Source organism: Crotalus tigris, unplaced genomic scaffold (assembly GCF_016545835.1).
Source record: "Crotalus tigris isolate CLP2741 ecotype Arizona unplaced genomic scaffold, ASM1654583v1 scf7180000018691.1937549, whole genome shotgun sequence".
Lineage (NCBI taxonomy): Eukaryota > Metazoa > Chordata > Lepidosauria > Squamata > Viperidae > Crotalus > Crotalus tigris.
The window spans coordinates 267765-290622 of record NW_024097150.1 but is presented as its reverse complement, the minus strand read 5'-3'; the positions used below and the strand labels follow the sequence as shown (position 1 = coordinate 290622).

Below are 22858 nucleotides of genomic sequence, written 5' to 3'. Positions count from 1 at the left end.
CATTGAACATGGTTACAGAGATGGAAAACGGTTCAATACTACTATTTGTCTCCTTCTGTTGCTCAGCTGGGAGGGTGCATTGATTGCTTCATGTGATGTTTGTTATATTCTGAGATTGGCGGTGATAAAGATGATCAGAGGTTGGATTAAAACTGACTCTGGGGATTAGAGAGTATACTCAGATTCTATATCTCACAGTTATGAAAAGCAAAGTATCTCACATTTGTTACCGGGTTGTCCTATCAGTTTCAGTTCTACAAAACTGTTTTTGTAGGCTGGCACCATTCTGTTGTGTTAGAAGACAATTTCCATAATGGCAACTGGGGGAGATAATCTTGAAGAATTAAGATTCTGGTCCCAGTGAATACAGAGTTCAGGCACTGGTGGGATTCAGCCAGTTCTCACCAGTTCAGCAGAACCAGTAACTAATTTTTTGTTGCCCAGGCCCAGAATGGACTTCAGGAAGCGGCATCCTCACAAAGAACTGGTTGTTCACATATTTGAATCCCACCACTGAGTTGAGGTCAATGTAGCCCAAAGGCCAGCAACCTATAAGTCACAGGAGATCTCTGAAAATGCACCACTGAAGTAGAGTGACAGACATTTGAATTTCAGTAATAGGAACCTATAAATACCAAATCCAGGGAAAGTGTTCCTCAAAATATAAACCTCTTTTCTATGCATTTTAATCATACAACATATCAAGCAACATAATATTTTGTCTGTGCATGGTAAAGGAAAATACAGAGGATTTACCTGAGATATGCTGTATATATATTTTTTGTTTTGTTTTAGATTTGTCTTCAAATCTGTCAAAGCAAAATAACATGACTGAATCTTTGCATTTATGCTAGACTCGCAGTGTTTCTCAACCTTGACAATTTTAAGGCATGTGGACTTCAACTACCAGAATTCCACAGCCAGCACTGCTGGCTGTGGAATTCTGGCAGTTGAAGTCCACATGCCTTAAAATTGTCAAGGTTGAGAAACATTGTGCTAGAGACTGAACCTTAGTTTGAAGCATACCTTGTAATTCTACTGAGATGTGATTTGCTGGGGAATATAATTGATGAGCCATTAGATTCAAAATTGAGTATTTGATGTGCATTTTTTCTAATATTAAATCTCAGTCCATTGGCAGAATAATGGGATATAAATTTTACATGGGTATTCATTGTGATGTTGCAATGGAAACTATTCCATGTGTAATGACATTGCACAAAAGGTGGACATACTTTGTTACCAGGGTGAAACTTCTAGATTGAGCAGATGCCTCTGTGTATGCATTCTTTTAAAAGTTAATATAAATCCTGTGTTGACTTTTCTGATCACATGATCCTGGGAAAAATGATTCATTTTTCATTCATTTCATGTCAACATAGAGCTCACAGCTCTTTAATTTTTCATCAGATCTTGATCATATTAATGGACACAGGAAATCTAAGCCACACTCAGAGAACTGTCATGTAACAATAAATGTCCCAGCTTATTTCACACTGAGAGTATATCTTCATTTTATTTTTGTTACAGGGATGTTTAGTGTGTGTGTGTGTGTGCGCGCGCATATGTTCAGTATTCTCACTTTCCAAGGTCTACTTTGAGGAGTTGGTAAAACATTGATATCATGAGTTCCATTGGTTAGATTCGAATTTGTGATCATGGTCATTTTTCTGTTGTCTTAAGAATGTTTAATAATGGCTTCATGCTGTTTTATGAGTAAAAGCCAGCAAAATCCAGATTTCTCTTCCTTTTCCTCCTCATTGCTTCTAGGGGGACAACAAAGGGAGGGAAGTAATCATTCTATCAGTGGCATCATTGGCTGTTCTAACAAAATGGTTTCTCTGTCTTGTTTCTTTTAGGGAGCTCCTGTTATCTGTAGCTTTGGGGCAAGTCTTATCCCTGCTGATCTGTGGTATTAGCCTAACCAGCAAGTATTTGTCAGATGATTTTCATGCCAACACTCCTGTCTTTCAAAGCTTTCTGAACTACATTCTCCTATTTTTGGTCTACACCACAACATTAGCTGTTAGACAAGGTAAGTGGTGCTTGCTGCATGTCGATGGGCTATTATATCAATTCCTGAAATTGTACATGGCCTCATTTTTTCCTTTATGCCAATTTTGGTTTTGTCATATAACAGATCATTCCATAATATAACTAGAGTTGAATTTTTAAAGGTAGTAAAATGATATGCTCTTTCAGACAGGAATAGGTTAATAATTACCAAGGTACAAAATCACCATTACATGTTTTGCTGGCAACATGCTCACAAGAAGAGACTTTTGATGAATATAATTCTTATAAGAAATTCTTATGATTTTTGAGAGCTAATAGATGAGTTTGTAGCTTATATAAAGGATACATACATACATACATACATACATACATACATACATAACATACATTGGTGATTGCTCAGGAGGTCTAGAATGGTACCTGAAATGATGAGATGAATTTCTTTGATTTCCTGATAAATAAGGGCAATATTTTCATTTGGACTGTAATGTGAATAAATAGAATTCTATGTGCATGGACTTTCCACTTTCCCAACATTCTTGATGTCTGAGAAGCATCCAGTGTGACATGGGAGCTGCAACCAGGAAGTGAGAAACAATGGAATTGGGAGGGGATTCTGTTTATGGTGAATTTCCTCAAGGCAAGCCAGGCTTTCATCTTCAGATACTGGAATCAAGCTCTTTGCCAGTGAGATGCACTTGTATCTCTCTCTCTCTCATCTCTTTCTCTCTTTCTCTCATCCATTTCTCATCTCTGTTATCTATCTAACATGTCTGTCTATCTGTCTGTCTCTCTTTGTCTCTCTCTTTAATGTGTTTTCTGTCTCTTAGAGAAATCTAAATATTTTTCTATCTGCTATGATTTAGCATTATATCACTGTGGCTTTGCAATATTGTCACAGAATTACTTGATATTAACCCACATAGCTTCTGTAGTCTTCATTGTCATATTACCACTGAGTGTCCCACAGCCCTTAAAAGCACCTTCTCAGATATCAAGAGCAGAAAGTAAGAATGAAGAACCTATTGGATTTATTTATTTAAATAATTTATAGAGCCAAAGTATTTCTGGGTGATATACAAAGATTAAACCCACTACCACTACCACATACAACCCTGGCACCCAAAAGCAAACAGCCATATTATTGGCAGAGCTTGCTTAACCTCCTGGTTCAAATACTTAATTACCCAGAATTTCACAGTCTTCTTGATGTAATCCAAGGTTTAAAAAAGCACTATGGTTTGGCAATTCACAATTATCTGCAACTGATTTTCCTGTAACCCAAGGAAAGAACAATGGAGTGCATAAGCCAGAGGTCTTCAAACTTGGCCCTTTTATGCCTGGTTGAGGAATTCTGGGAGTTGAAGTCCACAAGTCATAAAAGGATCAAATTTGAAGACCCTTGGCATAAGCAAAACATTATCTTACTGTTTGTTGAAATTCCTTTTAATATTTAAGTCCTCAATTCAGCATTTGGCTTCTCTGAATTGTTTATGGTTTTTTTCCAAGAATTTGCAGATGCTTCAGTCTCTGTGTTGTCTGTGAGCAATCAACGCTTCCTTTTTTACTCTGGTTAATTTCCAGTGGATAAATTAATGTTAGTTTCCATTCTGTTCCTCTTGCCTGGTTCTATAACACCAATAGGATAGATTGTTACAATTCTTACAAAAATAATTTGCAGTTCACATTGAATGAACAAGCAGCTGTAAGATCTTACCAGTCTTAATTTAAAACATGCACTTGAGATATGTAGCTTACACTACCTAGATCCCACTGATATGGCACAGAGATGGACCTACAGAGTTAGCAGTAAGGACTTTGCTTGTTGACTAAGTGCAAAGCTGGGCAAAGGGCTCTATCAACTTATTACTTCCAAAAAAATGGGCTGAGGCAGTTTACTTCTACTCTTCCCTCAAGCATGCTGCCACATCGTCTTGCTGAAGCCACAAAACAGGGAAGAAGATTGAATACCAAGGGAAATATTTCAATAACCCCTGTTGCTATTCACACAAAGTTAAATGGCCAGTGCCTGGAAAGACCAACTGAAAGAACCATTGTAGTGGACCAAGAGACCATTCCAGTTGCTGTTTACATAGGAAAGGGATAATAAACAAACCCTCATCTCTGTTTTTTTTTGGCTGATGTAAATCCATATGTTAACAAGTGTGGGTTAAATAAAAGCTAAATTTTATCAGAAAATCACTTTTTAGCAGATTTCCAAACCAAATTAGGCCTGGAGCAAACTCTCAATGGCTTAGCAATATGGGTTCAAATGAATGCCACTTATCCATGTAGACATATTCACACGTATGGAAGTATAATCTTTACTGTTTGCTGTTTTGTTTGATGCACAATATGAGTGGCATAACGTCATAATATTTACAGTATTTATCAAATCAAGAGTCATCTTTTGGGTCATACTTAGAGCTAAATGAGAATACCAAATTTCATTTTGCTTTTTATTGTCTTTAATTGTCTTCATCCTTTTTTCACTTCCATTATTGCCTAGAAGGGCTTTCCTTTTTGGTGAACTTTTGAGTGAGTCTAAACTTTCATCTATTTTCATAAAAAAAACCAAAAAAACCCCCTCTGTTCTTCTTGGATTACAGAGAAACAACAGTTTTCTTTTTTTCCTCCTACTGGCATTTGAAGAAATCCCAGAGTTACATCTAGTTTTAGTATGTCTGCTGTCAGATATCTAGGTGAGAAGCAATAGTCAATCAATGTCCTTGGTAAAGAAATAACATCATTTCAATTTCCTTTCCAGAGACAATTGTATAAATAAACAAAAAAAATGTTTTACACCTTCTTCAAAAGACAACAAGAAAGCCATTTATCTACCAAAAATCTTTGAGGTTTCAATTCTATGCAACTATTTAAAGGCGTGCATTTAATTCAATTCAAATTGGTGACCTCCCTTTTTGTTGTGAGTCATTTTCTCCTGCTCTACTCTGCCTTTGATTACTCATCAGTAGTCAATTCACCCAGGAATTAATTAAAGGAGAATTGCATTCTGACTTTCCTCTTGCCAAATTATGAGACACTATAGCTGGTCTACTAAGCTAAATAAAAACAACCATTTTTCCTTCTCTTTGCAAGCTCTACTTTATGGGGATATAGGGCAAAATTATAGAATGATTATTTTAGCAATATTTAGTTCATTTTATTTAATTTTAGTTCAATTAAATTTGAATAATCTCAGGTTCAAGTTTTGTCCCATTCCTGTAGTCCCACCAGGTTTTGTTTTGTTGTTGTTTCTGTTGTTTTGAGTATGCCCTCAATATATCATTCCAAAGCCTTGGCTATTGGCATAAAAAACACTGGAGACTTTTAAGACCAAAATATTGGGCTCAGTATAGCTAAAGAGAGGCAAAATCTGAGAACATCTCCAAGGAGGGAGGCCCAGAGCTGAAGAATTCTGAGCAATATATTGTAATCTGGCTCTGCATTAGCCCTGAAAATTGAACCGCAAAAGCTTTTAGCCAATTGTAGTTAATGTTCAGGACCTAGACCAGTGGTGGCGAACCTATGGCACACGTGCCAGAGGTGGCACTCAGAGCCCTCTCTCTGGGCACGCACACCATCTCCCCGGCCCTGCCTCCCCCATGACCCCCTCATCAGCAGCCCCCCTGGAGTAGAGTTGCCCCTGGGCATGGAGCAATGCAGCCAAGCACATGGCAGTTGGACAGCAGGTACAAGACTCCGCCCTCACACCCTGTCACGCACAGATGGTGCAGGGTGCAAGTGGAGGGTGTGGCCACCATGGCACTGCAGGGTCACCTGAGCAATCTGCGGTGGGCCGTGTAGGTGATGGGTGGCCTGGCAGGTGGGATGGGGGCAGGGCAGAGGTGGAACGGGCAGGGCGGAGCGATGGGGCAGGTTTTGGCACTCGGTCTTTAAAAGGTTCGCCATCACTGACCTGGATGAAAAGTTTAAAAACATTTCTGAGTTTTAGTTGGTTTCACCAAAGAATCTCATTTCCAAGATGCAGATTTTCACATGAAAATGGAAAATCACGTCCCCAACCTATTGTGGTTCCTAATTTTTGCTTGGAGTCACTGAAAAAGTAACTGTGAAAAGTCAAAGTGATCTATCTTTAGAGTGAGAAGATGTCCTTGGTATCTAGCTAACACCTTTTTCACAGAGTGTGAAGCAAACTTTCAAAGGTTAACAAAAGTCACAACTCTGGGGAAAATCCTGGTATTGTTTCACAAGGTCTTTTTAAAGCCTCCATTCCCATGGGATGTTCTCATAAAAAGCTATCTTGAAAAGCCTACCGTTTGCATCTTTAAATGCTTGTGATGCCTTTTTTTCCTCTCTCGGTGCAAAATTGGTAGTACAAAGCTACTATTTTTAATTATGATTATATGTGAAGAATTTGAGCTGGTACAGTAGAAGAGACAAAGATGATTGTTTCTGTTTCTCATTTATGTAACCTAAGGGCAATATTTGTTTCGTATTTCCCAACCCATATGTGGAATCCAAACATGGGATATCTCTTCTTTAGGAATGAGAATCTTTTCCCTCCTCTGTCCTTCCTTTCCTTCACTTGCTTATCTGATTAAGAGATATGAAAGTTGAAAAACCCTGCACTTCTCTTGTTATATCCTTTGGGGGAATCCTTGAGTTCATAGGTTTATGTTCTACATGAAAGATGCTAATCGGAATCCATGCCCATTTCTGTGAACATAGGATTTCAGGATAAATCTCATATGTCTGGTTGCCCAATGGTTAGAATGCAGTATTGCAAGATAACTCTGCCCATTGCCAGGAGTTCAATCTCGACCAGCTCAAGATTGACTCAGCTTCCATCCTTCTGAGGTTGGTAAAATGAGGACCCAGTTTCTTGTGGCAATATGCTGACACTGTAAACCACTCAGAGAGTATTGTAAAGTACTATGGAGTGGTTAATAAATCTAAGTGCTAATTGCTATTGCTGTGTCTCAAAACAACAAGGAACCTTGACTCCATCTTGGAGGACTTTGGAAAAAGATGATGGATAAATTTAGTATTTCTGTTTTTATGCTTTATGAGAACCCTCACAAAGTTAAGGCAACCCTGCAGAATCTCTCGGAGCTGAAAACTGCTAAGCAAAATGTTGCTTAGAAAGTTCTATACACATAGAGGAACCTGATATCCATATCATAAAGAATCTGTATTGGCATCAGGTAGCAAATGTGAGATTAGGCCAAAAATACTCAGCTGCTGCAGAAATAAGAAGAGGGGTCAGACAGGAATGTATTCTGTCCCCACTGTTGTTCAATATCTACTCAGTCAATTTTCAACGAGGCACTGGAGAACATCGATTCTGGTATCAAAGTAAACGGTGTTTGGATCAACAATTTAAGATATGCTGACGATACAGTTCTGCTTGCCAATAAGCATGAAGACCTTCAGCTCCTCATCAACACAGAAATATCTGAAAACAGCTTGAAGCTTAACACCTCAAAAACCAAGATCATGGTCATCAGCAAACAACCCATTAATTTACCACCAATAAATTCAGAAGGAATACCATTAGAAAAAGTTGAAAGGGTCACACACCTTGATTCTAATTTACATGAAAGCCTGGACATGACCACTGAAGTAAAGACTAGGATAGAGAAAGCTCGAACAGCATTCTTCAAAATGAAAAAGGTCTTCTGTAGTCACAACATAAGCCTAAGACTGAAAATCAGGCTTGTCAGATGCTATATTTTTTCTATCCTGCTCTATGGAGTAGAGAGTCGATCTCTGACAGAAGGCCACCTGAAGAGACTAGAAGCATTTGAAATGTGGATTTACAGGCGGCTGTTATGTATAAGCTGGGTTGACAAGATCAGAAATGAGGAGGTGATAAGCCAAAGCTAAAGGAAATCATCAAAACAATTAAAAAACAAAAATTAGAATATTTTGGACATGTGATGCGATACCCAGAAAAATACGGCATACTCCATTTAATGCTCCAGGGAAAGATTGAAGGCAAACGAGGTCCAGGCAGAAGAAGAACATCATGGTTTCAAAATCTAAGGGACTGGTTTGGACAAAACTCAGCAGCATTTTTTCGTGTGGCTGCTGATAAAAACAGGATCGCCAACATGATCGCCAACGTCCGATAACGGATATGGTACAAGAAGAAGAGGAGGAGGAGGAACCTGAAACAGATTTTGGTGCTATAAGTTTGTACTATAGAATTGGCTTATGATTCATACTGAGAGAACAAATCTTTCACTTCACTTTAAAGTATCATTTGATAAACAACAATTTCAAATTCTGCCTTATGAAATTGAAAAGCTGAATAATGTGCAACTTAAATGCTCAGGAAAAGGTTATAACTTTGTGTCACCACAGAATTGTGTAATTTTGTTGTCCAATCAGCTCTGAGTTTGCACAATAATGCTGTTATTTGAGGCTAGAAGTTCTACAGGTTTGCATCACTTCATAACTATAGTAAAACAATGTAAATGCTTGGATGGATTCAAAAGATATAGAGCAGACATGTCAAACATAAGGCCGGGGGCTGGATGCGGCCCGCGAAGTGGTTTCATGTGGCCCACGAAGCTATCCTGGAAACAGTGAGGGAACGGCCCCTGCTGCCTTGGCCCTGGCCCAGGCCAGCCAGGAGCCAATGTACCATTTTGTGGTGGCCATCTATGCTGAAATGCATTCAGTCTTAGCTCCACAAGGCCATACAGAAACAGCAAGGAACCAGCCCCTGCTGCATTGGCCCTGCCCCCTGGGTGCATGCTGGGGAGGTGTCACCCTTTGTGAGGAATGAAGAAATGCACCATGCCTTGGCACTTGCCCCGGTCCCACTCCCTTCTGCCAGAGATCCTCAGATCTGTCCCACTCCTGCCCAGTCCCCCACAGGCACCCTTGACGCAAATGATGTAGAGCTGGCCATGCCCACCCAGTAGGATACACCCACTCCATCCACGCCCACCCAGTAGGCTGCACCCACCCTGGCCATATCCACCCGGCCCCCCAAGGGCAACCGCAATGCTGATGCGGCCCTCAATGAAATTGAGTTTGACACCCCTGATATAGAGGCTCATTAGATGTAATTACATCTAATAACAACATATATGGCTGTGGTTTTATTTTAGCCACAACTTGAAGAAATCTAGGAAAGAAATATTTTTCCCTTCATATCTCTTATTTCATGCAGCAAGGGAAAGGGGAATTTAAACTGAATAATGAGAATAAGAACAGTGCTCTATAATCAGTACAAATTAATTGTTGAACAAAACAGAAATTATTGCAAATATTGAAATATGGCAAAGTAAAATAAACCCTGTAAAATTTTTAGTTCTTATTAAAATGGGAGTTTTTATTAAAATGTTTGTCAGGGGACTGCTCAGGCTAATCCTTCACACTAATTGTCATTCCAATAATATCTGCAAGAAACAAACAAACAAAAAAAGCTTGAAGATATTCAGCTTGTATGGAAGGCAATCACATACAATTGTACACACACACAGCCTCTCCTTCTGCAAAGGGCTACATCATGACAAAACTGCCTGAAGGAATCTAATATTATTTCTTGGGAGGAGAACCAATTAAGACTCATGTTATGAGGGATACAGTTTGAGTAATAAATGAAAAGGACTATAAATCCTAACTGCATCCCAAATATCAGAGACAGAACACACCTGTAGGAAAGATCCTACAAGTTGCAACATCTGGTGGCTTGCCATTCTGGAGTTTATCTGGGGAGAATTTGAGCCTTACGTGCATTGTCTCCCACCTCCATTTGTCTTTTTTGCTCATCTACCATTTCCTTTCCTTGTCTGTCTTTGCCTTTTTATTTTATTTTACCCTACATTTCATTTTAGGATTTTTAGTCCTAGCAAATATGGAGAGCACATGGTTGGAAAACTGGTATTCTCCTTAGTTACCAATAGCCTTCTGAATCCAAGTCAGAAGGTAAAGCTATCTGTGTCTTGACTCAGAACCATCTCCTCCTAGTTGGTGCTGCCCAGAGTGGGGTGATGAGGCTCCATTCTTAAGAGAAATCAGTGGAGCATGGGCCACCAGCAAAGGTTCTTATGCTATGGAGCAGGATTCCAGAGATATGCATGGCACCCTTCATAACAGTTATATATAAGATAGCATCTGATTTGCAGACTGCCTGGACAAATCCTTTCAGTTTTCTTGGCAAGATTTTTCAAGAATGATTTGCTATTACCTCTTTCCTGGGCTAAGAAGAGAGTAACTGTCCCAAGATTACCCAGCTGGCTTGTGCCTAAGGCAGGACTAGAACTCGTGGTCTCCCAGTTTCTAGCCCAGGACAGTGGTGGGATTCAGCCATTTTGACCAGTTCGGCAGAACCGGTAGCTAATTTTTTGTTGCCCAAGCCCAGAATGGACTTCCAGAAGCGGCATCCACATAGAGAACCAGTTGTTTACATATTTGAATCCCACCACTGGCCCAGGACTTTAACTAATGCACCAAACTTGCTCTCACAAGTTAGCCTTATTGGCTTTTGGATACTGATTGATGTGTAAGGCCTTGGATTGGACAGCCATGTAAGGGCTATATAGGTGATCACCAGCAGTTTGAATTGTACCCAGAAGCCCTCTGGGAGCCATTGCAGTTCATAAAGCAGTGGGATTACATGGGTGTACCACTTTTCATGTGAAGCATATTTTAGATTTCAATCTAATGAGGAGGTGATCAGTTTATTTATATCATTTCTATAAGAAGAAAAAAATTAGGTATTTGGTTTTTATTTTTGTCATCTTCCAGGAATTATTTAAACTGGGTGGTGTAGAAATACTTGTAATAAATTGCAATACATTTTTAAGTAAAGGTGTATATTGTTTGAATTTTTTAAAGCATACATTTGCAATCCAAATCTTTAGAAAATAGATGTTCTTCATGTACTGTGAAATGAAAGATAGATTTAGATTGTATAGTTTTTCTCTTCATATAGAAATGATATAAATAAACCGATTCAGTGTTAATATACTGTTTGCTGTCCAAAGTCATGAGAATGAAATGGATAATGGTACAAATTGTATAAATAAATAATATTACTTTTCAGTTGAAATGGAGTGTTCAGTAAGAACGCTGTTGTACTATGCTTGTTTACTACAAATTAAAAACACAAATGATGTAAGCAATTCAATAAAAATGAAGATTATACAGAGCAAAGTACTCAAACAGCTAGTGCTACATTTGGCTTTGTATTGGTTAATATCCTGTAGCAAGTTTCTCATCTCATTTGATTTCCTTTGTAAATTTATGAGCACCTCTACCTTAGATTTTTCTTATACAATCACTAAGGTAGGTTTGGAAAACTCTGATGTGGTTTTATTATAATTTGCATTTAATTAAATACTCATTGGGAACTGAGTGTCCCCAAAAGTGAGGAGTGCTATGAGGGAAAAGCGATTGCATTTTTGAAAAGAATCCTGGCCAATCCTAGAGATACATAATCTAAGGTCCTCCGAAAGCTTTGGGTACAGTCCTTAAATTAGGAGTTGTCAAACTTGACCCTTTTATGACTTGTGGACTTCAACTCCCAGAATTCCTCAGCCAAGCATGCTGGCTGAGGAATTCTGGGAGTTGAAGTCCACAAATTATAAAAGGGCCAAGCTTGAAGACCCCTGCCTTAGACTATTCCAAAGTTATTATCAGATTGTAATTTTGTGAGAGGGAAATTGCTAAATGTATCACTGGAGATAAATTAGCCCTCTTAATTAAATGGAAACGAAATGAAATTGAACTTAGGTTTTGAAGATCTGGACGTGAAGCTTCTGGTACATCACTGAACTACTAAGTGTTGCTGTTGGCTTTGAAAAAGTGGTTCTAAGTTAGTCTAGCACAACATCTGAACTAATGAAACTTGGGCTGCTGTCCCATATTTACAGAGAGAAAGTTCATAGGGCCCTTGGGACTGACATCTATGCAAACCTGAACAGGATTGGCTGTTAGTTAAACTATCAGGTAGAAACAGTTGTAGCTTTGCCCTTATTACTTGACAGAAATTCAGTCAACTGTCATTTCCCAAGGCAACTGGCTTCACAGCTGAAGGAAATTCTCACTGTATGATTTAAGTAGTTCTTCAACAGCAGAGCCACAGCTTGGATTTTATCACCTAAATAAAAGGATTAATGGAAAAAAACCACCAATTTTATACTCCCTTATCCTGAGGGAGGAATATTGGAACTTGTTTATACATTATCTGTTGATATGCCCAAGTTATACTGGAACAGAGTTGATCATGTTATAAAATCAAGGCTAGTGACATCTGATGTGTAGTTAATTGATTTTTTTTCCTTCTGCAATATGGTGTCATCAAGATATTTTGGATTACAACTTCTGTTTGCCTCTGGGAGCATAGCTGAGGGGCCAATCATCCTGTGCCATATTGCCAATAACTTTATGTTGTCTATCCTTGTGACTTTCTTGGTTAACATATGGTTCACCACTGCCTTTCCCATAGAGTATAATGTTATACCTTCATTAAATTGATCATCCACCGCCAGTATCTTCCTATAATCACTGTTGCTCAAAATAAGTATCTGCTTGCTTTACCTGGGCAAATAGGTAAATAGATAGCAGGGTGTGTGTGTGTGTGTGTGTGTGTGTGTGTGTGTGTGTGTGTGTGTGTGAGAGAGAGAGAGAGAGAGAGAGAGAGAGAGAGAGAGTGAGATTTAGAGTAGATCACTTGTGCTTTCTGTGAGTGAAGATGGTAGTAATTTTGTTTTCTCTACCACCATTTTGAAAAGTGAGATCCCATCCCCTTCCCTCAGTTGTTGCTTGAGAAATAGAGTTCTTTGTGGTAAAGTACACAATGTTTCTGTTCAATGCCTACTTAAGACTTTCTGTGCAAAACATAGCTTTTGTCTGTCCCACGGTTCTCTAACTCAGCATAAAAGCAAGCAGTGTTAGGAAAAGCTGTTGAATAGCCATCATGGGTTAACTAGATAACTAGATAACCTTGACTTTTTTTCTTTTATTTATTTATTTATTTATTTATCATTGAACTCTGGGGAATTTATATTAAGCAAACAGACATAACATTATAGAATAGCTATAATGAAATGCCCTAAGTCATAGAAATTGGGAGCTGGGAAGAAAAAAAGCTACAAGCAAAAAAAGCCCTTTATTGTATTTATAGAGGGTTAAGTCAGTAAGATCATAAGGGAAATTCCTGACTGAGTTTTGACAAAAAAAATTACATTTCACAATTTACAATGATGCTATACAATCACTATAAAGACTTTTTAAGTAACATCCTTTACTGTATGTAACCTTTTAGCCATCATGATTGAGGGCTCATCAGTCAGCCACCTCCAAATTATTTCCCTCCCTTCCTGTTCACTTATCTACCCTGGTTTTCGTTTTCAGAACAGAAATTGTTTCAAGAAAGCTTTCAAGCCCAGCTATAAATTGTACCACCACTCCTTTATTTGGGTGTAATGAGAGAAACAGAAAAGAACATTTTAACAAATGAATTGAGTCTTCTGAAGAACTTTAGCAGAACTTCAGGAAAGAGTGTCTCCCAGCTTGCTGCAGGATGATCAACCTGCTCCTCTCCAAATATCTCAGAGCTCACATTTAGTCAGTCCCAGTCAGTGTGACCAGTGATAAAGGACTGTAGAGACTGCAGTACAATACATCAGCAGGTCATCAGATTCCTGGACTCGGGTTTAAGCCTCTTTGGTGCAGTTCAGAAAGCATGTGCCACTGAATATTTAACTTTGTCCTAAGGCTAAGCAGTCCTAGATCAACAAAGCAAGCCAATCTCTACAAATAGTAACAGGAAAGCTGCATGGATTTGTTTTTACCATTAATATACCACTCATTTGAATGTACAAATCAGCCTCCGGCAGTAGAAGATCCATAGGTATGCTTCTGCTCCAAGTGAATGATTTCAATTTGAATTGTACTGTACAAATGCAAACAAGAATTGTGAGAAAAACTAGCACACAAATGCAAAGAATAGCCCTCTGACATGTGCTAGTTATATTACTTCTTGTTATGTTGGGCATAATGTTATTGATGGCACTTTTTTATGAGTGCAAGTGGAATGTATAAAAAGGAACAAAGTCTCACTTGGGACTGGTATTAGTAAAAAATTCAGAAGATGGTTTCTGCTTAGTAAACAGATTTCCCTTTTCCTTTGCCCTGAAGATAGTTGATGGTTATTTTGTGAAAGTTCAGCAATATTTGAGCCTAAGTAGGTGCCCATGTTATCCAACACCAGTTTTCACTGCAGTTTATGAAATATTTAATCATTTATCTATTCAGGCTGTTTGTTGCTAGCAGACATAGAGGTTTACGCATGCCACATTTGTAGGGCAAATTTTGAAAAGTGGTTCTTTGGTAGTAACTCCTTTGACCAAGGATAGTAAATCTCATTTTTGCCAGAATGTGCCTTTGGATGTGAGGAATATAAAAATTCAAAGGAATAGAATTTATCCTCACCATTATCTTTCTCAATTTTTTTTAAGAATCATATGAGAATTACTAGTCCATCCCTAGAGGGCCTTTGACCTTTTACAGGGCATTCATTAAATTAAATACTCTGTGACATTCTTCACCTCAGGAGTGAAGAAGAGCTTGAATTAGGGGCACTGGAAGAACATCCTGACCAGATCCCTTTTTCTCAGGACACTGAACTGCCTCCTTCCTTGAATGTTATAATGCAGTCCTCACTCATTTGTAAAAGATTATAAAAATCTAGTGTTTGAAGAGAGACTCTATGAAATTTGCCCAGGTTTTCATCGGGAGTATAAAGATGTCCTGGGAGACCCGAGCACAAGCATTCTACATGTTTTGTTGCAGGTTGTCTATACTTTCTTTCATTAGTCAGTGATTGCCCGTTATTTCCAGAGGTATCTGGAAAGGAGTATCTTCCATGTTTCTGACAAGTGGAGGTCCTGAGCAGAAGCATTGAAGGAGATGGTTGGGGCAAATTCAGCATTCTCATCCATCTCCTGATTCACCATAGAAGCTTTTTAATGACATAGGACAGTGGTGGTGAACCTATGGCATGCGTGCCAGAGGCACTCAGAGCCCTCTTTGTGGGCACACATGCCGTTGCCCCATCCCCGCCTCCCCCCCAAGGCCACCTCCTCACTAGCAGCCCCCTGGAGGAGAGTCGCCCCCGGGCATGGCCCATGCAGAGCAGCGCAGCCAAGGACATGGCAGCTGGGCAGCGGGGACAAGACTCCGTCCTCATGCCCCATTGCGTGTAGATGATGTGGGGTGCAGGCAGAGGGTATGGCCACCATGGTGCTGCTGGGCTGCCTGGGCGATCTGCGATGGGCGGTGGAGGCAGGTGGCCCTGAGGGCAGGGTGGGGTAGGGGCAGCAGCGGTTTTTGGGCACTCAGTCTCTAAAAGGTTCACTATTACTCACATAGGAGGAGGCAACTGTGTAATCTGGTGCTTTTCCCCATAGGGCAGAAGAACTGTAACAGTCGACAGCCTCAGAAGAACTGTAATTTGCTTGTCTAAGTAGACAAGTCAACTGATCTGTGTCTGTGTGATGACCTTGAAAGAATATTTATGCTCATCATATTTGCTACCGTGCCATTTCATAGTACATAAATACAAATTAACAGCATCTCTTCCATTTGCTGGATGCAGTCTTTCATCAAAGTATGATGAAAGGCAGAATGGAGTTTCTTTCAAAATCCTAAATATTGTACTTTCACTTTTATTATTATTTTATCTGTGTGTGTTTAAAAATATATAAACCCTAGGTTATTTAGCATTATTTAAAGCATGTGCACAATCAGTGTAATATACTGCATTCCAAATTCAAATGTATTCTGCAAATCAGGGGAAAACATTGCTTAATTTCACTGTTTGATGAGGTTTCTGCTTTAAGGAACTGAATAGACCTTAATGTTTTTTGATGCAGCATCTATTTAAAACTGAAAGTGCCTGTGAAAATAGTCATGAAGCAGCTTGGATTTTTTTTTTAAAAAAAAATCATTAGCTGGGAAATGTTAAGGTACTGTTAACTCTTTAAAATGTTGTGCTGTTGTAAATGATTGTGGAGACAAGCAAGCTAAGGATTTCGAGACAAGATGGCGCAACAGATTGAACAATGGGCAGCAGAGAGCTGACAGTCTGAAATTGATCGCCAGGGACAATCTTTTATTGGAAAATATTTTTTTTAATCCAACTCAGTTCTTGGACACATGAGTGAAAGCAAAACTCAGGATATTGTTTTTAGCCTAGTACCTTATTTGTGCTCCTTTGACAATTGCTGCAGAAATGGACTGGTTCCTCCACATTCCCTAATGAACCCAAAGGATTAGTTTCTCTGATGCATTCTATAAAGGGCCCCTAGTCTGCTAGGAAAAAACAGGGGGGAAAGTGATTAAAAATCACATTCATGTTGTTATACATACATTTTTTTTAAAAAAGGAATGCATGTGTTAATCTGCAGCTGGAATAACTACTATACAGAACAGCTCTTAGTCTGACCAATTCTCTATTAGTATGTACACAAATTATCAATAGATTATCTAACAGTTATATAACCGTAACAAACTGTAATTTACAATTGTTTGTTTAGATATTAATACATAAATAAAAGTTTATATTCATACTGTTTGTGCCTCCAACCAGACAGCCCTTATCTACTTTTAATAGGATACTACAAGAAATAGAAATATATTTAGTTGCTGTGGCTTCCATGCCACTGAGTACCCAAAGGTTTGAGCAAATGACATCTAAGAAAGATTGAAATAAAAGAAAAGAAAAACTTGTAAAAATGAAAGTAACATATATATAGCACACCCAAGTATTTAGGGCGGGAGAAGGCTATGCTTTCCCCACCCCCAAATATTTTTCTAAAGAGCTGCATCTTTATGGACTTTTGGAAGCCAGTGAAATAGTGGGCCCTGGATGTTTGGAAAGAGCATATTATAGAAGAACAGTGGAACAGAGATCAGAACATAAACGATGGTATTTGGTTTCTGATGGAGTTTTTTTGAGTAATGATAATTTTGGCAACAGGGGAAGAGAGATAGATCCTGAAACTCATATTTTTATTTGCTTGTCATGAAATAGGGTATTAGGCTCATCAAACAGAGAGCTGCAATTATTGCTATCTTTTGTTGCAATCATAGGAATTGCTGCAAGCATTATATCAGTCTGTACAAATGCCTTCCCACGGAAGCTTGTGATGGTTAACAATTGAATTAACTTGTAATATTGTTATTTGAAGATTTATGATTTGATGATTCCATTTGCCCTTGAAAGATGATATGCCTATTATTTTTCTAATTTGCCATGATTCTGATTTAGGGCCTTTCCTTTCCTCTGATGGTTGTTTTTTTTTTTTTTTTAAAGCTATAAGACAATTTATTTCTGTGAGAGGGCATGGCTGAATGGGTAAATCTGTACTTCTACCAAGTTGTGAAATTTCTCCGGTGATTTATGGCTGCTTATGTTGAAACAAATAGGAAAACTTTTTCCATAGTGTCCTAGTGATGCCTTCCATTTAGCAGTCTTTAGGGAATTGAGATGGAGATAGAAGCACAGAAATATATAGACAGTAGTGAAAGCCAACAGGAGCCAACTTTCCTCTTATCATTGAGAAACAGAGATACCAAGTCATTGTGTGAGACTGGCAATGTATATAAAATTAATAAAAACTAATACAAACTAATATAAAATAAAGAAGAAAAGAGAAAAGAAAGAAATAAAAAATACAAAAAATACAAGAAAAATGTTTAAGAAATATAGAAAAAAAAACAAAGCGTGGCTTCTGGTATTCTTCACAGGAATCTTAAGTACAAATATATTTTAATCTCTTTTTCTCTGATATCACATATAATGCTTCTCTTTTTATATTTTATCCTGTCTAATTATCAAAACTATAAATCACGTTCATTTTAATTTTTATGCAAAATGTCCATAACAGGATTCCAATCACCAATAAATGTACATAACGTCTTTTCTCTAATCAAAGAAGTTAGTTTAACCATCTCAGCAAAATCTGTTAATTTCACAAATCATTCTTCTATAGTAGCTAGTGTCAGATCTTTCCACCTTTGTATATATAATAATTTTTACATAGTAATCATATATTGAAATAATCTTCCATGGGTTTTTCCTAACTGTTTATCCATTAATCTTAAAAGGACAAATTCTGGCTTCAATTGAATATCAGTCTTTAAAAACCTCTGTATCAAAGTTTAGTATATATTTGGATCCAGATTTTAAACCTTTTTAAATGTCCACAGAGCATGGTAAAATGTCCCTTCATGTTGTTCACATTTCCACCATATGTTCAAAATGTATTTCTACATTCTAGATATTTCTCTGTCATCATATGTGACTGATACATCATTTTATAAAAATTATCTTTGAGATCAAACATTTTTAACCTGTTCTTCCTCTGCTTCAATTTCAACAAAAGTTTATACATTTTAGCAATTACATGTTCATCATCAGTACACAAATGCTCTTCAAATTCTGTCTCACGTTGTGCCATTTGTCCATTTTGAATCTGATAATCATAAATGAGAAAAACATTTACAAATATATTCTTCTGCTACTTAATGCTTTATTGATTTAATTTTAAATTTCCCTTGATGGAAATTGATGTTGTGTGTTGTTGTTGTTGTTGTTGTTGTTGTTGTTGTTGTTCTTCTTCTTCTTCTTCTTCTTCTTCTTCTTCTTCTTCTTCTTCTTCTTCTTCTTCTTCTTCTTCTTCTTCTTCTTCCAACAACAACAACAACGAGTTGGAAGGGACCTTGGAGGTCTTCTAGTCCAATCCCCTGCTCAGGCAGGAAACCCTATACCATTTCAGACAAATGGTTGTCCAGTCTCTTCTTAAAAACCTCTGGTAATGAAGCACCCACAACTTCTGGAGGCAAGCAGTTCCACTGATAAATTGTTCTAATTGTCAGGAAATTTCTCCTTAGTTCTAGGTTGCTTCTCTCCTGGATTAGTTTCCATCCATTGCTTCTTGTCTTATGACCAGAATCAAGCAACAATTTCTTTTGCTAAGTGAGACAGTTGTTAAGTGAATTTGTGTGACATGCTACAGGTAGTCCTCAACTTACGACCACAACTGAGCCCAAAATTTCTCTTGGTGAGTGAGACATTTCTTAATGAGGGTTACCCTATTTTATGACATTTCTTGCCATAGTTGTTAAGAGAATCTCTGCAGTCGATAAGTTTGTTCTGTCTCAGCCTACGTGAGTTCTTGTTAAGCTCACAAGGAGAAATCCCTCTTCCAACAAGCAGGCTGGAACTGCAGGAAAAAAACAATTCCCTTTTATTATTCACAGACCTGAGTCAATGTCCAAGGCAAACAAACGCAGTTCACAGAAACTCGATCCTCAACACGAATGGTTGCCTTTGGCACCTCCCACACTTCCCTTTTATTATGCAGCGAAGGCATGGCTTTCTAATGCCTTCTCCTTTACCTTTGGAGCTACCCCATTGCCTTCCTCTATCCTACTCTCTTTTCTTGCCAGCATTTACGTGCATCCTGGATATCTTCCAGCTGTGATTTATCACTGTCCAACTCAGACTCCCAGCTCAGCTGTGTCTGAGCACGAGTAAAGGGTCCAGGCTTCTCATCAGATTGTAAGTCTTGGAGCTCCTCAGAACCTTCCTCTGACTCTGATGTCACTCCAGGCACCTCCTCCTCCTCTGATTTCTCAGACTCAGCTGCCAGGTCCATTGGCTGGCAAGGAATCATAACAAAGTTAGTCACACAGTTGTTAAGTGAATCTGGCTTTCCCCATTGACTTTTCTTATAGAAAATGTCGCAAAAGGGGATCATGTGACCCCGGGATACTGCAACCATCATAAATATGAACCATTTGCCAAGTTTGAATTTTGATCATGTGACCCTGGGGATGCTGTAAGAGTCGTTAAGTCTGAAAACTGGTCCTAAGTCACTTTTTTCAGTACCATTGTAACTTCAAATGGTCATTAAGTGAATGGTTGTAAGTCGAGGACTAGCTGTAGGTATACTGGGACCCCTGATCCAAATTGGAAACTCATCTAGTTCATGGCCTTTCCAGAAGGTAGGGTAGGCAGAGAAGGAAAGACTACTTTATCTCCAGTTTGCAAAGCCAGAACTGTTCACACCCTCCCAACCAGCTAAGTGAGCTTGTAGGAGAGGAAGAGGGAAAATGCATTGGTTCAGAGGAGGAGACCTGCACGCTGTATCAGGGCCGACCAGTGCAGGCAATCCTACCCTCTTTCATCTGGTCCCTTGGCCGGTCAGGGCTACCTGAATATCACAGGGAAGAGGAAGCCTTGTGACCACATGCTCCATGAGTGCCCTTGACACTGCTGGTCTCCACATCCTGCGATTCACACAAGAGACACAACCTAGTTACCAAATCCACTCATTTTAAATCCATATCTACAGCGAGAGGCCGGGGTATGTGTGCAATGGCTCAGTGGCTTATTTTTGTATTTATAAAATGTATTGGTTGCCTATCTTACCCCAAGGTAACTCTGGGCAGCTCAGTAAAAAACAAAATCTAGATTAAAATTTGAAGAAATTAAAACCAGAGATTAAAATCAAGGACACGTGGGGAAGGTGGGGGCGGAATGGGGGTCTGTTCTTCCTTGATTGACCATTGTGTTGTTCCCAGGCCAACTGGAAAGAGCCAGGTCTTTAGGTCTTTATGAAAGGATAGGGTTGGGGCCAACCTCACATTGGGGGGGCAAGATGTTCCAGAGCAGGGGTCCATAACCTGTGGGCCACGTCCCACTTGGCCACCAGGTCATATGAGTGGCTGGCCAGTGCGCACTATGATATGCTATGATATGCTTCTTGAGCTGAGATACATAAAGGCATTTTCAGACTCAACCTGAGTTTATATCTATTCCGTATTCTCAATATCGCACTTCTAATAAAATGTTTTGAAATCCATATTAATTTAAACTTTATTGTAGCATAAATACCTATAACCTCAGATCATTATCTTCTAGTTCTAAAGTCTCTTGTTTCTCAGCAACGTCCATTCTTTCTACAAGCAGAAAAATATAATTTCAAATCTGATAAACCAATTCATAAACCCTATCCTCTTTCCTTTGCAACTTGCAATACTTTATATGTAACATAATTTTTTTCCCTTGCCACATAAATGTAGATATATCTTTCTGTCAGTCGTCAAAACAAATATTGCCTGAAACAAAAACACCATTCTTAGGAAAACATTTTTATCAAAGGTGTCAATTTTAATTTCTCCCATCTTAACATGTCAGTCTTAATTTCATTCCATGCTTTAACATAATCATTTTGAAATAACATTTAATTCATATTTTTAATATTAATATGCAAGTATTTTACTTTTTTCTCAATCTAAAAACTGATTTTCTCCATCAGTTTGATTTGATCTTCTAATTTCATATTTTTTGTTATCATCTTTGTGTTCAGATAATTAATCTTAAAACTTACTAACATACTAAAGTGCTTTAATTTTCCCATTAATTTTCTCATTGGATGAGCCTGCCTTAAACTAACTAATCAGATCAATTTTTCTTAATAGTTGTACCTGCTAAACTTTGTCTCCACTGAGTGATTGATCTGCCACACATTTCTGAAAATCAATATATGGCATCTTATTTTCATTTCAGTTCTACATCTAACACTTTATCTCCTTTTTCTGCAAAAAAGTTCCATTCCTGATATCTTGCAAATGTAGCAAAAAAACAAAAAAAGTCCCTTGAACTATAATATACTACAGTAGCTATTCCAATACAAAAAAATATGCTGTGTGTCTTGGAGGCACAGTGTGAAACAAGATGTGAAAACTAAGGTGATAATGATGATAATTATGAGGATGAGTTAAATTTATATGTTTCCCAACTCCCAATGAATTTAGGTATTTGAATGTTTTTTTTTTCCCTCCATCCATTTTGGATTCCTTAGAGATAATAGCTGACTTTTCCTCCAGTTTCTATTTCTAATCAACCTTCTTTTTTAATCAGTTCTGAAATGGCAAATTAGTGCCAATCATTTTGTCTCTTTGTGTTACATAAGCAAATGCAGGTCTCCTTACAATAGCATTTGTGATTTCTCAGTCCACAGCTTCATTTGATTTATTTATTCCAGCTGGGCATAATAATATTGCCCAGGATAATTTCCTTTCAAAATTGACTGCTCCTTGAATCAGTCAGTTAGGCAGACAAGCTGCAGGCACATGTCAGCTGCAGCTGTAATGATGGATTACAAGTTACGAAAAAAAGAGAGACAAAATAGTGTGATAGTTCCCAAGTTTACATGCATGGGATTTCAGTTCTTATTATTTCTTTGCTCTCTGCTCTTAACTTTGACCCAATTCTTTCAGATAGCAATTCCATATTCTATGCCTCTATACAAAAACATTATTCCTAGAGATCTTCCTTGTGTGAGGAAATAAAATCCTTTGACAAGCATCCCTCCCCATACAAATGGGACAATTTGCTAGGAATCAGCTCCTTATTGTAGATCTTCAGCTTAGCTTCATTTTACTTTTAATGCTCTTCTGTGTTCCTTTAGCAAGGAAAATGATCACTGTTGTTTGTGCGTGCTAATAAAATACACTTTGTTGCATCTATCTCCGATCATTTTGGTCCCCAATTTAAGCAGGTATTTTTCCTAGCAGAACAGTATAAGATAACACTGTATATTTTTAGGGAAATTATTAATATAGTTCTGCCCAAAACATATATATCTTGCATTAGAAACCAATAAACTATGCTATATATCAAATGGAATTGATGTTTGCTGGATATCACACCAAGGAACATGGAAGTTTCCCAAACATGGAAGTTTCCCAAACAGGTTACACAGGTCGTGCTTGGTTTTTATTAATAATTTTATTCATTTATAACATAAAATATGAAAATACAAAAGCAAATAGCAAGGAACGA

General features: G+C 38.2%; 1 protein-coding gene across 1 annotated transcript in view; it reads left to right on the top strand.

The window, feature by feature from the left end:
- SLC35F1 (solute carrier family 35 member F1) overlaps positions 1-22858 on the top strand; it is a 224554-nt gene that overhangs the window by 112069 nt on the left and 89627 nt on the right. Inside the window, 1 exon segment of the mRNA XM_039355479.1 lies at positions 1860-2035. Coding sequence (XP_039211413.1) covers positions 1860-2035 — 176 coding nt within the window.